This window comes from Dermacentor andersoni, unplaced genomic scaffold, assembly GCF_023375885.2.
Source record: "Dermacentor andersoni unplaced genomic scaffold, qqDerAnde1_hic_scaffold ctg00000044.1, whole genome shotgun sequence".
Classification (NCBI taxonomy): Eukaryota; Metazoa; Arthropoda; class Arachnida; order Ixodida; family Ixodidae; genus Dermacentor; species Dermacentor andersoni.
This window is the reverse complement of record NW_027314758.1, coordinates 734,312-754,616: the sequence shown is the minus strand read 5'-3', so window position 1 is coordinate 754,616 and position 20,305 is coordinate 734,312. Positions and strand designations below refer to the sequence as shown.

Sequence of the window (20,305 nt, the reverse complement as noted above, 5' to 3'; positions counted from 1 at the left end):
TTTCAGAAAATAGAGTACTATGTATAAATATATTATAGATGTAGATGAGTACTCATCAAGTCATTTATTTCTTCATTTTCCTTTTGTGTTTGTTCTCCAATGTATGAACATATGTGTCAGCTTGCTCAACAATTTAGTTTTGCCAAACTTACTGAGCTTTCTCTTCACTTTCTCTAATAGGTCTCTGTGTTTAATTTGTTCAAGGCATGCACTACTATATTGGAACAATACCTGGAGAAGCGGGGTTCCTGGAGCCCCATCACAACTTGATTTCTTCAGAAACTGGATCTCCTCCTTGGACTGCTTATAGAGCTGCTCGATGCGCTCCCGTTTCAGTGCTTCTGTCTCTTTCAAAGTGTTCAACTCGCAGGTCAGGTCTTGAACCTTCTGCTGCAGCTTCGACACTTCTGCCTTCATGCGCTCATTCTAGAAGCAGGCAAAATTAAAAGTAGGAATGATATTGCTTCCCTACCTAAGAACATGCCCATTCCGCAAATGCATACCTGCGAACCCGCTGTACACAGGGCTGCAACCTAAAAACATGTTGTTTGCTTCTAAGCAACAACTTTTCTGGCATCCAGAAAACTGAGCAGCACAAAAGACAATAGATACTTATCGTGACAACACACGGTACTATGTCAGTAGAGGAGCGATAAGCACATTTGGTGCAATGTCGAATGCACATATATACTATGTGGTCTCAATATTAAAAGAATATACTGAACAAATATAGCAGAGAAGGCTACAAGCACATCAATGAGACATTTGGAATAATGATTCCCAGGGTAGTTTCACAAATTTATAAAAGAATGACTTTCCCGGTTCCCATATCGCAGTTTAAAGCCACTTCTGCCATTTCAACTTGCAACAGGCGTTTGTATGTTTGCTGCACTTCAAGAGAGCAAAAAATGAAAAAGATTGCAGAAAAAGTATGTGTAAGGAAGATCACACCCCATAGGACATCACACCCTACAGCCTACGTCCTGTCATCTTGACCGTGTCAATCCAGCACTGTAACTTCATTTGATGCAACAAACCAACTAGCCCACAAATCTACACTCCTATAGGAGATGCATAACTAAACCGAAGTTACAGAGAAGATATCCAGAGGTGTCTTCAATTCTAATGTGCAAAGTCTCTCCTGCATGACTGTGCATTGGTCAAGTGAAATCTGTTTAAGTCAGAACCACTGAATCTGCACTTGCAATAGTGCAGGGAAGCAAGGCAGGTCTCCACTAACATCAAGTGATGATGATAATGACCGCACAATATAACATCTTTCGTGCAAGCTTGGCGCAAATTTCTATTAAAATTTTTGGATAAGGATGGCTCAAAGGTTTCCTCTCAATGCAATTTGCCATAGCTGTTACATGGTTATGCATGCCTTTAACCCATTTAGTGTTATAACTTACACTACCTGTACAGCTGGCCAACTAGTCCAAACTAGTGCTTTTGTGCCATTCAGTCTACTTTCTTGCAAGAACTCATAAGAATGCAGTGTTGACAAACTAAACAGCTTCTCAGTTTGGGAATGATGGCAGACTCACAAGCAAGGTGGAATGCCCCAATATTGTGACTAGCTATGCGAGGGCAAACTTGTACATGTTTTACAAGCCCACATAGATCATGGCCTACATGTCAACATGGGCACCTCTGAACTAGTAGTGTAGACATCAGACACGGTGAACATGCTAGATTACCTGTGTCTTCAGTCCAGCAGATGCTTGGTTAGTGCTTCTAGAAAGCTGCAAATATATTTATACAATGTTTACTGCACAGTTAGGACGCCAAGCGGCAGCTACAAGGGAATGCTTACCTTTTGAGCTTCTTTCACTTGTGAATCAAGAGAGGCTTGCAATGAGTTGATCATCTGTAGAGGGTGGAGAAGAAAAGTCCTTATTGATTCGTTGAGGCCATTCTAAACACGCGGTCAGTAGTTACAGAGCCTGAGGCATTGTAATACTGGCGTCCACTCTGGGCAGTAGTGAGCAGCTAAGACATCCTACCTTTAGCTGTTTGTCCATTTCATTGTCTTTCGCGATTACCTGCACAGAAACAATTCAGGTCAATTTCTCCCACCGGACTCAAAAAAGAAATGTACTTTTTTGTCATTGCACAATTACTGCAATGAGCGCATACTGCCTTCAGTTAGTATATAAACGATACAATATTCAAAGTCTATGCTGCATCATTATGTAAAAGCACGCGCCTTCTTTTCTCGCAAGGCTCTTTTATCACTTTACTTTGCTTTTATCCATAGTCATATTAACTATGGAATCGCTGCCTGGGGCAACACGTACAATTGCCACCTATCATCAGTTCAGCATTTACAAAATCAAGCCATTCGTATCATTACTAGCAGTCCTCGTCAGTCAAATGCATCCATTTTACTCCGTCAAAACCTTATTTTAACGACCGCGAACTTGTTTCAATATAATTTAACAATCTTATTTTTCAAGTTACTTAACAACCAATTGCTTTACGAATTCGTTAACCTAAATGATTTACATAACTACAATAGAACTAGGTTTGCCTTTAACAGAAATTTTTTACTGCCTCGTGTCCGTACCAACTATGGTAAACTAACATCATCTTTCGCTGGCATATCTTTATGGAATCACTTACCATCAAACATAAAATCACTCACATCATTCTATGCCTTCAAAAAATCCCTTAAAGAGTTCCTTTTGACGCAGTGACGCAATTATGGTTCCAAATGTTTTATTTATTATCACTATTTCTGTTATGTTTTGCTGTTCACATGCTTGCTGTTGCCTTTAGTCGTTTTGTTCATAATGCTTCTTTTTATGTATTCTCATGTTTTTTTTTGTGTCTGTTGAAATTTTGTATATGTATATTTATAGCACACTTATATTTTTACTTCATGTTCATCTCGGCCTGCCGATCATATTTCTCTCTATTTCGTTCTGTTCCTTCTTTAGATAATTTAAAAGTTCTGTTGTACGCCGATATTATTTTTATCTTTGTTAGTAGTACTGTACATTGTAATCATAATCACTTTTCTGTTGTTGCACTAGAGCTCTTCGTTTCTGTTAGTGTACATTCTATAAATTTTATTTCTGTCCTGCCACCTATGTAATTTTTTTTCTTATAATTACCCACCGAGGGTCCCGGTTACAGTCATCGACTTTGGGACCCTCGTCTGTAAAACGAAAATGTAACCGTTTCTTTGTTTGTAATGAATAAACTTGATTTGATTTGATTTGATTTGATTTGAAAAGACACCATCTGTAGTACACGCCTGAACAAAGAACTGGTGCCCCTAAGATTTAGTTCATTATTTTGTCAGCAAACAATGAGTGAATCACAGACAATATGTTAAGAGACTGAAATGTTATCCTCAGTTAATAGAGCGAATCACAGTAATCACAAGCACACCATTTCACATTATTTGTAAAGGATAGCGAGAAAGTCTGGCATAGACGTGGTTTTTTTCGGCTCCCGAACAGTTGCAAGGATTTCGCAAAAAAGGTTAATGGGGACAGGAAAGAGTAGCCCGGTTGTGCCATGAAGCACCGTGAAATACGTGGACTGCATTGAAGACATTGTATATATTATACCTTTGACATGTAAGTATGTGTACATAGATAAAACAGGCTGGTGCCTTAACCAGAGACTTAAAGAATAGCAGTACAACATCGAAAAAGTGGTGTCAGGCCATCTAGTAATCCACTGCCTGGATTGCAGCTGGGTCCCAGTCCACAAAAACACGACCATGTTAAACAGGGCCCAAGGCAGAACGACACGTGAGATAACTGAAGCATGTGAAATCAACAAACTGAAAGAAAATGTGTGAGCTTGCCATCTTTGGCCTTATGGGAGAAAGAAGAGGTTTCTAATATCATCGCCTGGAAATGAGCAGGTGCGATGTGATTACAGTGATGACACATGTGCGTTCTGTACTGTATCTTTACATGTTTGTCTTCTTGGTTTCATTTTTGATCCCCTGTCATTGTATAAATAACATTTTTTTTATAATAAGTATCAGCGGCATGACTCCCCCTCAGAACTTAACAAAATTGCCAATCTACCCTCTCTAGAAACTAGGACTTCCCTTGAAAGACTAAAATTTCTCTTTCTTGTCATTCATGATCTCGTTAGCATAAATAAAAACGATTAACTTATTATCCAACCAGACACCTAGTTTAGGCATAGATACAGTATGTACATTTCCCCTCCTTCTGTCTTTATTGATTTCTTTAAATTTAGTTTTTTTCCCTAGGGCTATCAATGAATAAAACAGGCTACCAGACACTATAGTGAAACTATCATCAATAGGCGAATTTCAGGAAAAAGTTAAGTCTACATATTTGACATAATTTGTCCCCTGTGACCTTAATTTGTTCATGAGTACACCTCTATAGTGCGTTTTCCAGAAAGTGTTCGTTCGTTAGAATATTCGCTCAACTATAAAGACAGTAATAGAAGTGTAATGTTCCGATCCATACCGCATGTTACTTTTGCTAGGGTCTGGACACTCTCTGTATGTCATTATATGCATCACCTTTGTATGCCACTTCGAGTGCCTTTGTGTACAACACACTTTCTTGATCTTGTATACCTAGTAACTGCTGTTTTCTCTGAGTTTGCATCCGACAGAATATTCTAGCACCTAGAAAATCAACATTGATGTTTGATGTTCCACTACCTGCCAAGGAATGTAACACTTTGTATGTTCTTTCTGTACATGTTCCACTCCTGTAATGACCCATTGTGGGTTGACAGTATTAATAAATAAATAAATAATAATAAAAATGTGCGGTCAAATAAAACGTTTAGTTGAAATTAGCACTGGGTATGTGCCTTTTTATTCTTGGTTTCTGCCGTGCGCTGCTCCGTGTCTATAATGAATATGGAACTAATTCCCATATTATTGTGAGTTCAATATGTGAAAGTTTGACTGTATCATGTTGTTCACCTTGAAAAGCTGTCAGAGAATACTAAGAAAAATTGGCAAATTGAGGTGACGCATACATTTCCATGCATTATGTGAAACGAGATACACTAGCCTATCTTGGAAGACACTGAAAAGGAGGATCAGGAAAGAAGTGAAAAAACAAATGCTCGACTTGCTACTCAGAACTTCTATTGGGAGATGGCACAGACATACGCACATGCCTGAGTACTTGCAAGCACAGGTGGGGAACAAAAGAAAAAAGCCCAAGAATGAAACTGTGTACAGATGACTGTGCTGTCTCCTACTAACAGCTTCTTAGTTTTGAAGTTTAATTCTTGTCGAACTGTCTTTCTTTTTTTTTTTTTCATTTTCACCATCATTCCTCTTTGTGCTGTTTCATTCAATATGTTTAAATCAGCCAACCAAATATTAGACTCTGTTAAGATATTCTGGTACTTTGGCCAATGAGAACATGAATAAGTCTTATCTTGGACCACCCAACATCAGACTCAACCGAGTGCTCAAGTTGAAACCACCAGAGACTAATAGTGTACCTGGTTCGCCAGTTCCTCCACCCTCTTTTCCAGGGCCAGACGGGCTTCTTGCTCCCTTGCTCTCATACCTTCACAACCCTGGAACATGTCAAAGAACTGTAATAAGCACCATTTATTGGCACAAACAAAATGTAGGTTCACTGCTACGAGACTCAAATGACAAGATATAGCTGGTGTTGGTCAACAAACACATTCAATGAAACAAAAGCTACCTTCTTTGACATATTTCAAGCTGAACTTTGATACAATGAATCATGACTCTTGATTCACATCCCAAGGCAAAGACTAACAGGCACTGTATCAGTGGGCCCCTGATTATTCTGACCTCATGGTTCTTTTTTACAATAAGCTTTAACTTGAGAACTCCTACCTAAATACATGAGAACAGAGAAAAATTGTTTGACCACACCGCTGCACCAAATTTGATGAGGGAGGTAAAAAAAGAAGAAAAAAAAGGACCGGATCTACTTACTGCAGTAAGCAGATACTTTATGCGGGCTATCAATTCTTTTACCAAAATTGTTGAAAGTTGCAAAAATTTTAAAAAGAATTCATTATCAAGTTCACAAACCAGTAATTCAGCTCCGGGAAAATATATATTTCTATAAACTCCACCTCACATAGCTCTAAAGTGAACAAATTTGATGTACTAGTAACCAACTGCTCACAAGACCACTAATTTGTGAGTACTAGAACTTTTTCGAAACCCTCATAGGCATTGTAACAATTTCACATAAGGTGTAAATTCATATATCACATTCTAAGGGATGCACTTTACAGAATCCCTATATTTGCTCTGCTGCAAACTTATGGACTTCTAAACTTTATGCTTGTATTTTTCTGAAACTTGCCAGCTTTTAGAAATTCTTGTTCAAAAATATAGGCCTTAAGTAATCAGAATTCTGCTTCCTAGAGCCACTAGAATTGAACTTTCTCTGTCAAATGCAACAAATTTCATTTAAAATCGGTCCAGCAGCTGTTACATAAAAGCATTTCTACATTCCACATGCATGTCCATAGGGAAACTGGAGTTGGCTCCAAGCTAAAGCTTCTTCTTAAGACGAAATGATTTGTACTAGTTTATCAACTGCAAACACCCTATAGTATGCCCATAAGCTTCAAAGTTGCTTCCCAATGACCCTCTACAGCTTTCTAGCACTATTACTAGTAAACATTTGATCCTTACTGGCAAAGATGGCTTCCCTAATGCTGTTATTTGTTGGGAATGCCTCTTGGTTTTGGACGCTGATGACATTGCACCCCCCTTTTTCACAAAACTCTTTTTAGAGCGAAGCAGTCTTTGCCTACACCAAATACAACAACAAGAACAACTTTTCATTTCGGCTCACAGTATACACTGCAAACTGAGGAAGATAGCGCTAAAGCTGTTTTCCAACACCTGGCAAAGTCCCAGTCTATCCTCAGTAAGCACAAGCGGTTGCAGCATAAGATTTACAAAATATTATGTATAAATTATATAATATTCACAAAGTCACTAAGAGGAATTCAAACATGTTTTATGTTGCATGTAATAATAACAAATGCAAGTATAACATGTACGAAGCTAAAACACATACGAGCAATGCAAATCATTGCATAGTATGCAAAACAATAGTTAAAAAAATCAGTCATTGGTAGTAGCAATACATTTATTGCATATAGAGAAATCATAACAAGGTCACGGAAGAAGAAATCAAGTCAAAGATTAAGATACTGGAAATTGCATCTCTTCTAACAGCAAACTATTTAAATGATATGAAGGAAGGTTATCATTTGAATGTTCCCTAATTAGAAAATCGATTTTTGGGTCAGCACTAAAGGTACAAGGTATGACAAGTGAACGATTTTGAAAGCCATAATTCTGCTCGTGTCAGATTTATAGTGGTTATGTTGAAAATTGTAGAGTGTGTTGACATTTAAGTATCTTTGCTCAAAATTTTTTTTATCATTTCTGACTATTCATCAGGCTACATTTTAAAAACAATCTTATTGTGCTTTCACAAAGTGACAAAGTTTCAATAGCACGTACAGCTCTTTTCTGAAATATAGAAAATATCATTAGGTTAGTTTCTGTAATCATTCCTCATACTAGTATACAATAATGAAAATAAGACTGAATAAGAGAGTAATACAATAGCAACTTTACTCATATGAGTGATGCATAATGACATTTATTTATTATGCCTATAGAAAGCGCTACTTCAGTGGATAAATAGTGGATGTGTTCTAACCACATCATATTCTCTCGAATTACAACACCAGAAATCTTATTTCTGAATTGTGTGCAATGTAGTTGGTACAATATTTCAACTAAAAATCAGTGTTAATAGTTTTATTCTTTGGTGTGAACACTACACATGACATAAAAATGCTTGCCTATACTTGCTCTCCTCCTCCCCCCATGTCTGCAGAATATTTAAGAATTTTAATGTTCACATATTAGCAGGTATAGATTTAAGCAAGAGGTGGAAATAATTACATATGTGGCAAGTCAAATATAACTGGTGTAATTTTTTTACTTTAAGAACAAATAATTCTCATTAAACAAAAGTTGAACCAAATGCAATAACCAAGTGTTGTATCGAGTCCAGATTCACAGCATGAAAATAAGTACAGCCATGTTTCTCTTTTATGAGGTTTGACAACAGCGCTACAGAAATGAATTAAGGGTGGATGCACAGCTAAAATCACAATTTTTCTGAGAAATAAGCATTTTCTAATTTTGTTTGCTTTGTATTTCTAAGCATATGAAAAGGCTCCTCGCCAAATTCAATTGCTTATTATCTGCACGACAGAAAAGAAAAAATGAGCTTTATTTTTTTTACTTGATATTTGTCTGTATTTTGCCATGTTTTGAGATCTTTGAAACCATTTTTCTGAGTTTGCACGACCAATTCACACAAAATATTTAAACTATCACTTTAAAACTGCAAAAGTGAAAACTGTAAGATTGCTTTTAGGCTCAAAATTTGTAAGGAATAAGACTATGGACATCTCAAATTTCTAAATTGCTTCTATCAAGGAAAAAGGTACAGATTTCTGTATCACAGTAACAACAAAAAAATATTAGTATACAAGTGATGTAGCTTGTATGGAAGATGGCATAAAATTGCAAGCAGCTGCCCCTATCCAGTGATAAAGGGCACCCAGAAGATATCTATTCAGAAAAATTTTACCTAACTTTATAACATTTAAAATTATAGTTTTCCTGAGATGACACACTCAATAGGATAGGCATAATACTTTTTTCTATTACAGCTGAGGTAATCATCTTTAGTACATGTTCTAATGACAAGAAGACAGGCTCCTGCCAAATTTCATTAAATTAGTATGTCAGCTTGAAAGTTGAGCTATCAGTGCTGCATCCCCCCTTGAAGAATTAATGTACCAATACTGATGATACAATGCAAGCTTGTAACCACAAGCTTTCATATGCTTGATGTTATTGAAATATCAGAATAACAAATCAAAACTTTAAAATGAAGAAAAGAAATAAAGTGGCATGGTCCACTGACCTTGTGGCTCTTGTCAACAGCTTCTTTCTCAAAGTTGAGCCGGCGTAAAGACAGGTTCAGTCGGTTTAGTTCAAGTTGTGCACCTGCAAGCTGGAAATTAAAGAACACACACTCAGTCATATGGTGCAGCCATTTACATGTGCCCCAACACTATGCAAAAAATTTTGACCAGATATTATACCCTAGAGAAAAATTCAGCAGACAAAGTCAGGGTTCTTACATTTTTTCTCTTTTACATTGCACCTAGCTTACAGTAACAGATCATATATTATTTTACATAAATGCAAACATAAGGTAAAAAAGAAAGAGAGGCAAGTAAAACAAGAATGCCTAATAAACTGCTTGTAAATACAGACAAAGTGTTCTGGTTTTATATGCTAATTAGGAAACTGCCACTGTACAGGCCTCACGGATCGCAATTGACGGGCTCAAAGTGTCTGCCGTCCAGCTAAATAACAGGTCAAACACAGTTAAACATTTAGAACAAACTTTAATTACACTAAGAAGGTTAAAAAAGCAAAGTTAAAAATACAGAAAATGTTCAGTTTTTTGGCCCGTAAAAAGGTGGTCCTGTGTCTAGGCCCAGTAGGGTGAGTCTGCCCGTCCCATGTTTTTCGAACCACAGTTGTTCCCTGTTGCCATTCCCCAGGCCCTGGGAACATGACCCGACACCTCAAACCATCGTCACTGGGTTACTTCCAGGAACCGAACGGAGGGAGTGGGTCCTTTCTCTCGTGCACAGCTCAGAGTCCGCGGGGGGTCAGTGAAACAGAAAGCAATAAAAGAAAGGAAGGCTCGCTTCCCTCTTGATATAAAAGTCCGGCCACACAGAACAGTCACAATGGCTATTCTGGTTGATAACCACAGAGTCATATTCCTGGCTCTTACACCTGAGCAGCCCTAAAGCTAGTTTGATAGACTTGTGAAGCAAACAGTAAGGCAGTTGTGATAACTAGTAGCTTACCTTAGACAGGATTTCCTCATCACCTGTGTCGGCTGTCTGCACTTCGCAATCAACCTGCACAGAGATGATCTGTGAGTGTGATGTTTACACGCTCCTGTATATTTCAAGCAGTAAACCCAGATAAGAACAAGACAGATAAAATGGGAACTAGTCAAGGCAGACTGCATTCAAAAACATTGTCAATTGCACATCCTCCACGTATTCGGTGGAGCAGTGGCCATAAGTTGTGCTTGTCTTTACTACAATTGCAAACAATATTGTCTATGATTGGGAACAATTATGTTTTCTATGAAATCAAGATATTGCATGTTCTTATGCTCTGTATTACCACTCCTGTAATGACTATTTCATGTGGGTGACAGTATAAGCAAACAAACAAACATACAAGTGGATACACTGAATGAAAGTGCAACTGCATGCATGTACAGCACTGTCCATTATTAAAGGGAGCACCCCATTAAATGGCTCTCATTTTGCTGGCATTCTATTTTCAAGTGCCGGCTTTAAGATATGCCAATGTACTCCACAGGTGTGTAGAAAAATTCCGGCACCATCAACCTCAAGTGACCAGCTCCAATGCCAGGCAATTAAATGCTTGCCAGGGGAAAACATTGTACACACTTTACGCTCGCGTGTTCCCTTTGACAGCAGACCTCAATGTAGAAGAGAAAATACAACAAGAAGTTATACAATGCATTCACCCATTAGTTATGATCCTGTATTGTTACTATCATTACCAATTCCATAGTGATATTAACTCTTATATCTAATGTGACTGTGCAAGGTATGTGAGAGTACAATAGTGAGGTGATTTTATTGTAAAATGCCAGTCTTTCGAATTTCGCCCGAATGAGCAATGCCATGGAGGGAGGGGGGGGAGGAGATCAGTTGAATTGCATAGATAAGGATCATGATAAACTTTATGAAAGGGCGTAGCCAGAACATTTTACATTGAGGTGCTAAGGAGAGCAGTTAGAGGTCTCATTCATGAGGTGTTCACAGTTCAGTATTGCCAACCTTATAAAGCGAACAAACTTGATTGCGTTGTACAATTTTCTACAAGCGCATTGAGCACTGCACATCCCAATGCTACCACTTGGCTAATTACAGGACTCCACAGATTCCTTCGACAACCAGTGGCCTTGTATGTGTACATGTACTTATATTTAAAACTAGACCTTTTGCATTGCAGTTGGATTGAAATGCAGCTGTTGTGGCTAGAAACTGTGCTCATAAACTTAAGCTCAGGAGGAATTACTGAACAAATGACTTTTAAAATAGCCCCCCCCCCTCAACCACACTAAAAATGCTACAAAAAACCATGCTGAAACCACTGAATTGCAGATGCAAACTGACCTTTGGCTGCAAATTTACTTCAGCTATGTCATCAGTCTGCAAGTCACAGTCAACCTTTGGGAGATACAACCCAGAAATTTTTTTTATCAATAAAAACATTAAAATATCTCTAAAAATAAAAATAACATTTCAGCTCAACAAGTGAAAACTGAAGAAAAAGTTTAGAAGTCAACAAAAAATTACCATTTCGGTCTCCTCTGTTTGTGCATCATTATCAACCTGTAAAGTGAAATTTACAACAAAAAAGAACATTTTATGGTCTTCTTAACTGAATGAATGAGTTTCTAACTCAGACCAAATGCTTACACCCTAAAAATGCAATTTGACTTCACTACCACAAAATTACTCAAATGTGGTCCCAAAAGACAGTGCTTATATTTCAGTGCATATCTTCTTTACTAATAAGAGCACAAGGAATCAATAACAATAACGGTTTTGGTGTCTGAATTGCGAAAAAAGAAAGCAGAGAATGCCATGAAACATCAAGTAACAGTGCATGTTCAAATAAGTTCCTGCCTGCTACCTCTAATTTCCAGCATCATTTCATGGCACAGTGAGACACTAACAAATTTTTTCTCAGCAGTGATACTTCCTTTCCGTGGAGCCAATACAGGTTTACCTTATACCATGTGACCCACGTAAATAGAAACAAACTTTAAATATACCATGGCATACCTTAGACAAACGAGGTTAACAGTATATTTGCTGTACAAATGCAAAAGCACAAAAGCAACACAGACAAAAGGAAGAAAAACACGTCAACACGGTGCTGACTCACAATTGATATTTTATTCGGTTAGATCACACATATATACTGAAATTAAATTCTAAAGATCCAGACATGCACAGGACAAATGGTGCACTTCGATGATGTAATGAAAAAAGTGTACACTATCAGGACTGATATAAATACCGGAATTCTTTCTCGTGAAGAATAACCGATGGTTCACTTATACATATACCCCACCCCCCTAATCTATGTATTGTTTGCGGTTGTCTTGAGTTACTCAGACTGTTTTTGAAGAGTGATTAGTTCATTCTATTAATGCAAAATTTTTTGAATACTCATATTAGGAGAGAGAGAGAAAAAAAACTTTTCTTTTTACGCCAGCGTCCGGACATGTCGTATTTGAAAATTTGTAAAGTGTGTTTGGAAAAACCCAGTAAGGTTATTTTTTATGTAGCTCTTTTTTGTAGGCTCTGAAGAAAGCCTGCAATGTATTAGAAAGATAACATAACTACATTTTTTTATGCCTGGATGGTGGCCCTCTCAATCTTGTTCTGAAAAAAACAAAGCCTTTTCACATGGCAGTCATCAAAGAATGCCAACAAGTGTTTGCATTTGAGACCAGCGCTGGCCTCTCATCATTTAGGACAGTGGCGGATTTTGATATCTGAACTGAAGGTGCTGATGTACACTGGCTGCTGCAGCCACTTGCTTTCTTTTTTTAGTGGTGCAGCTGCAGGCTTTAGTATTGATATATTAAATATATTAATATTTAATAGCTGGAGGCTTTAAGCTGCAGGCTCCAGAAGTATGGCAGCACAGTTATGCCATTTTTGTATACAGCAGACCCTCATTTACAATTTTCAAAAAACACCAGAAAAGACATACTAACCGAGAAAACGTACAATACGAAGTAACTAAAGAAATTTCACAAACTCAACTGTAGTTGACATCTACGTAATGCAAAGCGTTACGTAGATTGTTGTGGCATGAGACACTGAGGCATGTTGAACTGGTGGTGCTTTGACAGTTCAGGATGCATTTCATTGTTTTTCTATTCTGTGGTGTTTTACGAGGGCAACGGGAAACCAAAACGAAGTCAAGCTGGTGGGCAATGCCGGATGCCACCGATGCGAAATGTGGTGCCCAAATCGCAACGCCTGCAGCAGGGAACAGCGGTGCATTTCGATTCATCATCATCATCATCAGCCTGATTACGCCCACTGCAGGGCAAAGGCCTCTCCCATACTTCTCCAACTACCCCGGTCATGTGCTAATTGTGGCCATGTTGACCCTCCAAACTTCCTAATCTCATCTGCCCACCTAACTTTCTGTCGCCCCCTGCTACGCTTCCCTTCCCTCGGAATCCAGTCCGTAACCCTTAATGACCATCGGTTATCTTCCCTCCTCATTACATGTCCTGCCCATGCCCATTTCTTTTTCTTGATTTCAACTAAGATGTCATTAACGCGCGTTTGTTCCCTCACCCAATCTGCTCTTTTCTTATCCCTTAACGTTACACCTATCATTCTTCTTTCCATAGCTCGTTGCGTCGTCCTCAATTTAAGTAGAACCCTTTTCGTAAGCCTCCAGGTTTCTGCTCCGTGCGTAAGTACTGGTAAGACACAGCTGTTATACACTTTTCTCTTGAGGGATAATGGCAACCTGCTGTTCATGATCTGCGAATGCCTGCCAAACGCACCCCAGCCCATTCTTATTCTTCTGATTATTTCACTCTCATGATCTGGATCAGCAGTCACTACCTGTCCTAAGTAGATATATTCTCTTACCATTTCCAGTGCCTCGCTACCTATCGTAAACTGCTGTTCCCTTCCGAGACTGTTAAACATTACTTTAGTTTTCTGCAGATTCATTTTTAGTCCCACCCTTCTGCTCTGCCTCTCCAGATCAGTGAGCATGCATTGCAGTTGGTCCCCTGAGTTACTAAGCAAGGCAATATCATCAGCGAAGCGCAAGTTACTAAGGTATTCTCCATTTACTCTTATCCCCAATTCTTCCCAATCCAGGTCTCTGAATACCTCCTGTAAACACGCTGTGAATAGCATTGGAGAGATCGTATCTCCCTGCCTGACGCCTTTCTTTATTGGGATTTTGTTGCTTTCTTTATGGAGGAGTACAGTGGCTGTGGAGCCGCTATAGATATCTTTCAGTATTTTTACATACGGCTCGTCTACACCCTGATTCCGCAATGCCTCCATGACTGCCGAGGTTTCGACTGAATCAAACGCTTTCTCGTAATCAATGAAAGCTATATATAATGGTTGGTTATATTCCACACATTTCTCTATCACCTGATTGATAGTGTGAATGTGATCTATTGTTGAGTAGCCTTTACGGAATCCTGCCTGGTCCTTTGGTTGACGGAAGTCTAAGGTGTTCCGGATTCTATTTGCAATTACCTTAGTAAATACTTTGTAGGCAACGGACAGTAAGCTGATCGGTCTATAATTTTTCAAGTCTTTGGCGTCGCCTTTCTTATGGATTAGGATTATGTTAGCGTTCTTCCAAGATTCCGGTACGGTCGAGGTCTTGAGGCATTGTGTATACAGGGTGGCCAGTTTTTCTAGAACAATCTGCCCACCATCCTTCAGCAAATCTGCTGTTACCTGATCCTCCCCAGCTGCCTTCCCCCTTTGCATAGCTCCCAAAGGGGGAAGGCAGCATTTCGATTATCTCCTTCTAAAGGCGTGCAGTATGTAAGCTACCAATGGCACTATGCATCACATGCTGCAATATAGACAGGTATAGGTCTGGCGGAGATTTGCTGGTACCGAAATAAGAAACCATGCGCGCTGTCGTTTTCACGCAAGATGGGCAGCTATATACAGTTCTCAATCGTGCGTGCCCCACACCTTTTCTTGTCCATGTGGCATCTAGTGGCTGGAGAACGTATGGTACGATCGCAGTCTCCAGCAGGGAATGGCGGCACTTCAGATCGTCTATTAAAAGTGTGCGTTATGCTTTTGACGGCACCACACACTGTGAATATGACAGCCGAAGATGCTTATCGCAATGGGATTGGCGGTGATAGCGTTGAATGCCGCATGCGACGACCCCAGAGAAGATTTGCGGGTAGAAAAATGAGAAACTGAGTTTGTGCTGGCACTTTCACGTGAGATGGGCAGGTGAGTATTTAGGTGAAGGTGTTCTCAATCGCATGCACCTTGCACATTTTTTTTTACATGGGATCTAGTGGCCGGAAAACCTGACATACGATTGCTGTTTGGCGACATACTGAATATTGGTGCCGAAAAATTGTGTTTTCTGGCAACGTACGAACTGGTAAAAATCGAGCGTAACCCTACTGGGTCATTATTTGTGTTCTCAATTACGAACGTTGGTGCTGGGAAAATGTACACAATGGGAATGTATCAACGAGGTTCTACGTACTTCATGGGCTTTCCTTAAAGCCATAATGTCACAAGGAAACAACTTCATTGGGTGTTTTTGAGCGCCCGCTAGTTAACTCACTGATCCCACTTCAAAAAATAGTCAGAGTAACTCAAGATGACGGTCAAGAATATAGCATTGGTCTTGTTGATCTAATGTGTGCCATTCCATTCTTAAAGTTTGGTTCTAGTTACATGTAATAGCCTGTACATGAATGTATCGATCAAAATATCTTTCTAGACATCACTGTTCACACCACTGCTGTTCCCTTCTCAGATGCCACAAGAGACACTACAGACTGCATGAGTTACTGAGACAGAATAAGCTCACTCTCTCCTCTTTCTGTTTTCGCTCCTCGGTAAGCTCTTCAGCGAGGCTCAGCATGGCATTCTTCAAGTCCTCATTGGCATCACTGCAACAAAGGGAACCCCCGCTGCTATTTGTGACACAAAAGTTCCCAGTTACACATCCCGCAGTACTACTTTTTGTTGGCTGTGAGAAGCTTCAGTTATAAAATGATTTAGAAACAATGTGCTTAAAAACATCCTCTTTTACTACCACTTTGCCATCTTGTTATTCAGAAAACACAGTTCAAGTCTAGTCGAACTTAACCCTTTCCATGCCAAGGATGAGTGATTCGTCTAGCCATTCCCTGAGATATATGCCAGTGAGGAGTCTCGTGCATCCTAGGATTTCCTTTCATCTGCTGAGTGCCACAGACGAGCGGCAGTCATTGCATCATTTTGGTGTGAATACTATGCTACTAGCAGATGGCACCAGAGTGCGGTTGGTAGAAATGCAGAGATAGTCTAGATTTCCTGGGTTTTAAGAATGGCAGCTCACCGTAAAGTAGCTTCTGCAACAACAGCCACCTTTTTTAGTGCCGTAGTCACAGTGTTTTTGGGCATTTCTTCACCGTAAGCAAGTGATTAAACCTGGAAAGCTTTAGTGAGACATGCTCAGAGCTTGAATTTAGTACTGATGATGATGATTACGAGGAGGATTTTGAGACTCTGGTGGCCTCTTTTGCATGGATGTGGCTTATCAAAAACACTTTGCCACAAGTGCCTATTAGATTTTCTTTCTTCGCAGTACCAGAAATGATGTTTCACATGGAGGACAATGAAAGCATGGTTGAGTTCTGTACCAAGAAATTCCAAGCTTAATAAACTATTTCTGTAGCTGTGCTTTCTGCAGTTCAATAACATTGAAAAATTGACAGTAACAGATAAAAGAGAACAACAAATGAATTGCTAATACTGCAATAACGAAAACTGTTCCCTATGAATCAGTCCCTCGAAAATTCAGAAAGGTTTAGTGTTTTTCTAAAAAACAATTTGGCCAAGAAAGGGCTACATCACTTAAAACTTCGGTGTCCTTCAGTCTAAACAGTCCACGTACTTCACAACAAAGATCTGTAAAGAGCATCACGTGCCTCCTGAATGCCAGATCTAACTGCTGTGGATACATATGCTGCTAAATACAGCAGACCCCTGCTCATGGTTTCCTCGCTATTATATTTTCCCAGCTACAATGTCTATGGATCTCGATCTCTCCGATGTTCACAGCATGCTGGCAAAATTCATTTAATACTGCGGTTACATGAAAAGCATAGAAGTTCCCCTAAGTGAATCAAGCTTGTAATAGTACTTGAAAATGCCTGCACGGTCCCTGAAGCAAACAAGTGAATGACTTCTAAAAGGACATAATACTAAGGTTTTGAATATCATAGCATGCGAGGCAGAATTCAGCACGTGAGACGGAATGTTGAAAGAACGACAAGTACTTCTCTGTGTTTCCTAATCTTGTTTTATGTGCTGACTTTGATCTCAGGAAATGAATGAACAAACAAACAAACAAATCAAGAAACAAACAATGCAATAAATCAATACAGTGAAGAGAAAATGATACATGACAGACCTGATAAACTGTGCAGTCTCGCATGCTGCCTCCTTTTCCTGCTTGAGGTTGGACAGTGCGCCTTCCATCTCCTAGTGGTTTCCCACAGAAATTAACATATCTTAGCCTCTAAAATGAGTATATTATCACAGATGATAATGAATCCAGGTACGATACAAAAATATTTTTAAAAATAAAATGACTGCTTTCAGAAAGTAAGGTGGCATGTGTCTACACAATTTCAAGTTGTTCAATACCAAAGCATGCAGTAGCACACATAAACATCTGTGGTGGCATGCAGGACTTGACACAGACAGTTCACTGATGGTACTTATCATAAGCAAAGTGCTGCAGAAGCAACAGTCACAAATGTGCTAACATGCAAGCCTTCAGCCAAAGCATGGAAATAATCAGTCAATGCATGTCAATACAAAATTCTGCATACTGCCAAGCTTACCTCCTAGAGGTTTCATTAAAGCAGCATAAACAGTGAAATACATATCAACTTTCACATTTCGTGCCTGGGCATACATTAGTCCATCACAAAGGACTACCCTGCTGTTTGCGAACGTGCACATGTGATATAAGCTTAGCACCAGCCAATAACACTAACACTTCTTTGACATTGGTTGTGTTGCTCAGCTACTGTAACAGCAACTATACGACAGCTAACTTTTAAACTCGATCAAGGATAGCACAAGCTGAAATGCACACAATTATCTTGTTTTATTTGGCTGTTTAGAAACAACTGCTGTCTGCATACACCAGTGTTCAAAAGAAACAAAACCACAGACTGAGATGCACAAATGACTTATCCTGGCTATGCCAATAATATGCGTGGATTTGGACGTTGAGAACAAAAATTTGTCTGATCTACCAGAACTTATGAGCAATGCAGATGCCAACAGGAGGTTGACTAGACACTCTGGAGTCAGCTGGGGTGATGCATGCAGTGGCGGTGTTTCTTTTGACAGATGTACGGGCAACATAGTACAACTACTTTACCTTCAGAAATTGTCTGAAGCAACCACGGCAGCTTCAAAAATGCAGATGCTGCAGTTACAAGATAACCTTTCCCTTCCGAACTATGGTCGCAAAGCGAGTAAGAAATTCAAAGCCCGAAAAACAGGACAATGGGCTTCAGTCTCCTATCTCAAATCTTGTCACACCATCACCTTGCCACCATGCAATCACACTTTCTGCAAGCAAGTGAAGTCAAAAGTAAGTCTACCTTCAGCTTCTCTTCCAACTGGGAAACCTGTGTCTCCTTCTCGAGAAGCAGTAGGACAGCCTTTTCACGCTCTTCCACTGGAACAGCCTCCATCTTGGCTGCGGCTAGGGCCTCCCTGGTGGCATGCGCACAGCCGAGCATGCAGCGGTGCCATTAGCACAAGCTTGCGTGCGAGCTTGGCAGGGTTAAAGTTTGAGCGCTCTCTTGTGCTTAAGCATGCCGTTGGCACAGTCATACCTTCTGCCATGCCAAGAGCTGAGCATGCGAGCAGATTATTTTGACAAGCCTCAGCATAGCTGCAGGTAGTAGCGGTTGTCCCAGATCAAATTTAAGCAACAAGCAGTGAGACTATGTCTGGCCTTAGCAAGCTACATAGAACAAAGATAAAAGTTTTGTTTGTATTTCTTCTCGGGCGCATAAGAATCACGACAACTGCCAAACGTGCAAACCGACTACAGTGAAAAGCATCTTAATGCCCGCGTATCATGCATGTTCGCATTACTCGAATTTGTACCTGCTAAACCTACAGCACTTTGGCAGGTCACACGAGACACTAGAGCTAGTGGTGATGACACTAATGATAAGCTAGGTATGAATAATTACAAGTCACATAAGGACATTACCAAAAGTGACAAGACAGTTAATGGCATGACACAGTCACCATTGAGACTTACTTGAGTGATGCAATTTCACTTTGTGCTTCTGCTAGATCATCAGCATTTGCCAATGCAAGCTGTTCAAAGTTTGTCACGCCCTCATAGAGACGTTCATTCTCGGCCTGTAGACAATTGAACAAAATTTTTACGCCAGAAGAAAATTGACATCCCAAGAGAGCAGCAGCATTACAAACACAACAAACAAGCTCTGCCAGCACTGAAGCATCAGCTTCAACTGTAAATCAGCAGGAGGTTTATGCCCACAACATATGGCTTTACACTTTGCAATGAAACCATGAATACATAAAATGCCTTCATATCGTGTCTCTTGCAATACCTTAATGCCAGACAATGTACTTGCACCACTCTTGCTTCTGTGGAAATACTCCTCATAACTTCTTTCATTGTCACTGCTTACATTTTAATAAGTGTGCCCTACAAATGTCCTAAACTTCACTTATCACTAGGCTGCAAACATAACAGACAGCTTCCTGCAGGCCATGTCGTAGCTTTTTACATTGAGGAAGCTAGGTTATGCTTTTTGGTATTGTGCTGCTTTATTACTATTTTTGTTTTGTTTTTTCATTTTAACTGCTACAACTCGTTCATCTACCCATCTTGTGGGTACAGAGTCTCTTATTCGGCTTAGCCTAGAAAGTATCCCAACACTGCTGGTGGTCCCACATACAACAGCTCTGAAGAAGTGCATGCTTATAACCGTCAGTGCACAGCATCCTGCGACATATTCTAGTAGATGACTCTCCTGGTACTTCACCTTATACGAACTGCACTTCATAGGACAATGTTAAAGAGACATGTCAAAGAGACCTACAAGAATATGAGTGGCCTCAGGCCTCACGAGTGATAACTCAGCCTACAAAGTAAGCGTACCTTCAGGGCCTCAATGGTCAAGGCATTGTTTGAACACACTCCATTCAGTCGCTGCAGCTCCATCTCCTTCTGAACACATTCGTCGTCGAGCTCAGACACCCTGTTGCTTATGTGCCTCCAGCGGAACATTGCATCAGCTGTTCAGAGTGGGTGAACACCAAAGAAGCATGTAAAAGCACTTCA

The 20,305-nt window shown here is 39.7% G+C and overlaps 1 protein-coding gene across 4 annotated transcripts in view; it reads right to left on the bottom strand.

The window, feature by feature from the left end:
• LOC140214449 (uncharacterized) overlaps positions 1–20,305 on the bottom strand; it is a 74,802-nt gene that overhangs the window by 18,359 nt on the left and 36,138 nt on the right. For 2 of the 4 annotated variants that reach the window (XM_072285809.1, XM_072285806.1), the window contains exons 17-30: positions 20,123–20,259; positions 19,250–19,353; positions 18,576–18,690; positions 17,366–17,436; positions 15,776–15,857; positions 11,491–11,526; positions 11,308–11,361; positions 9,952–10,005; positions 8,988–9,077; positions 5,473–5,550; positions 2,007–2,045; positions 1,817–1,870; positions 1,701–1,745; positions 232–426 (exon numbers count right to left, since the gene is read on the bottom strand). In XM_072285809.1, coding sequence (XP_072141910.1) covers positions 232–426; positions 1,701–1,745; positions 1,817–1,870; positions 2,007–2,045; positions 5,473–5,550; positions 8,988–9,077; positions 9,952–10,005; positions 11,308–11,361; positions 11,491–11,526; positions 15,776–15,857; positions 17,366–17,436; positions 18,576–18,690; positions 19,250–19,353; positions 20,123–20,259 — 1,154 coding nt within the window. The remainder of the gene's footprint in view (positions 1–231; positions 427–1,700; positions 1,746–1,816; positions 1,871–2,006; positions 2,046–5,472; positions 5,551–8,987; positions 9,078–9,951; positions 10,006–11,307; positions 11,362–11,490; positions 11,527–15,775; positions 15,858–17,365; positions 17,437–18,575; positions 18,691–19,249; positions 19,354–20,122; positions 20,260–20,305) is intronic. The other 2 variants (XM_072285808.1, XM_072285807.1) reach the window with 2 other exon arrangements.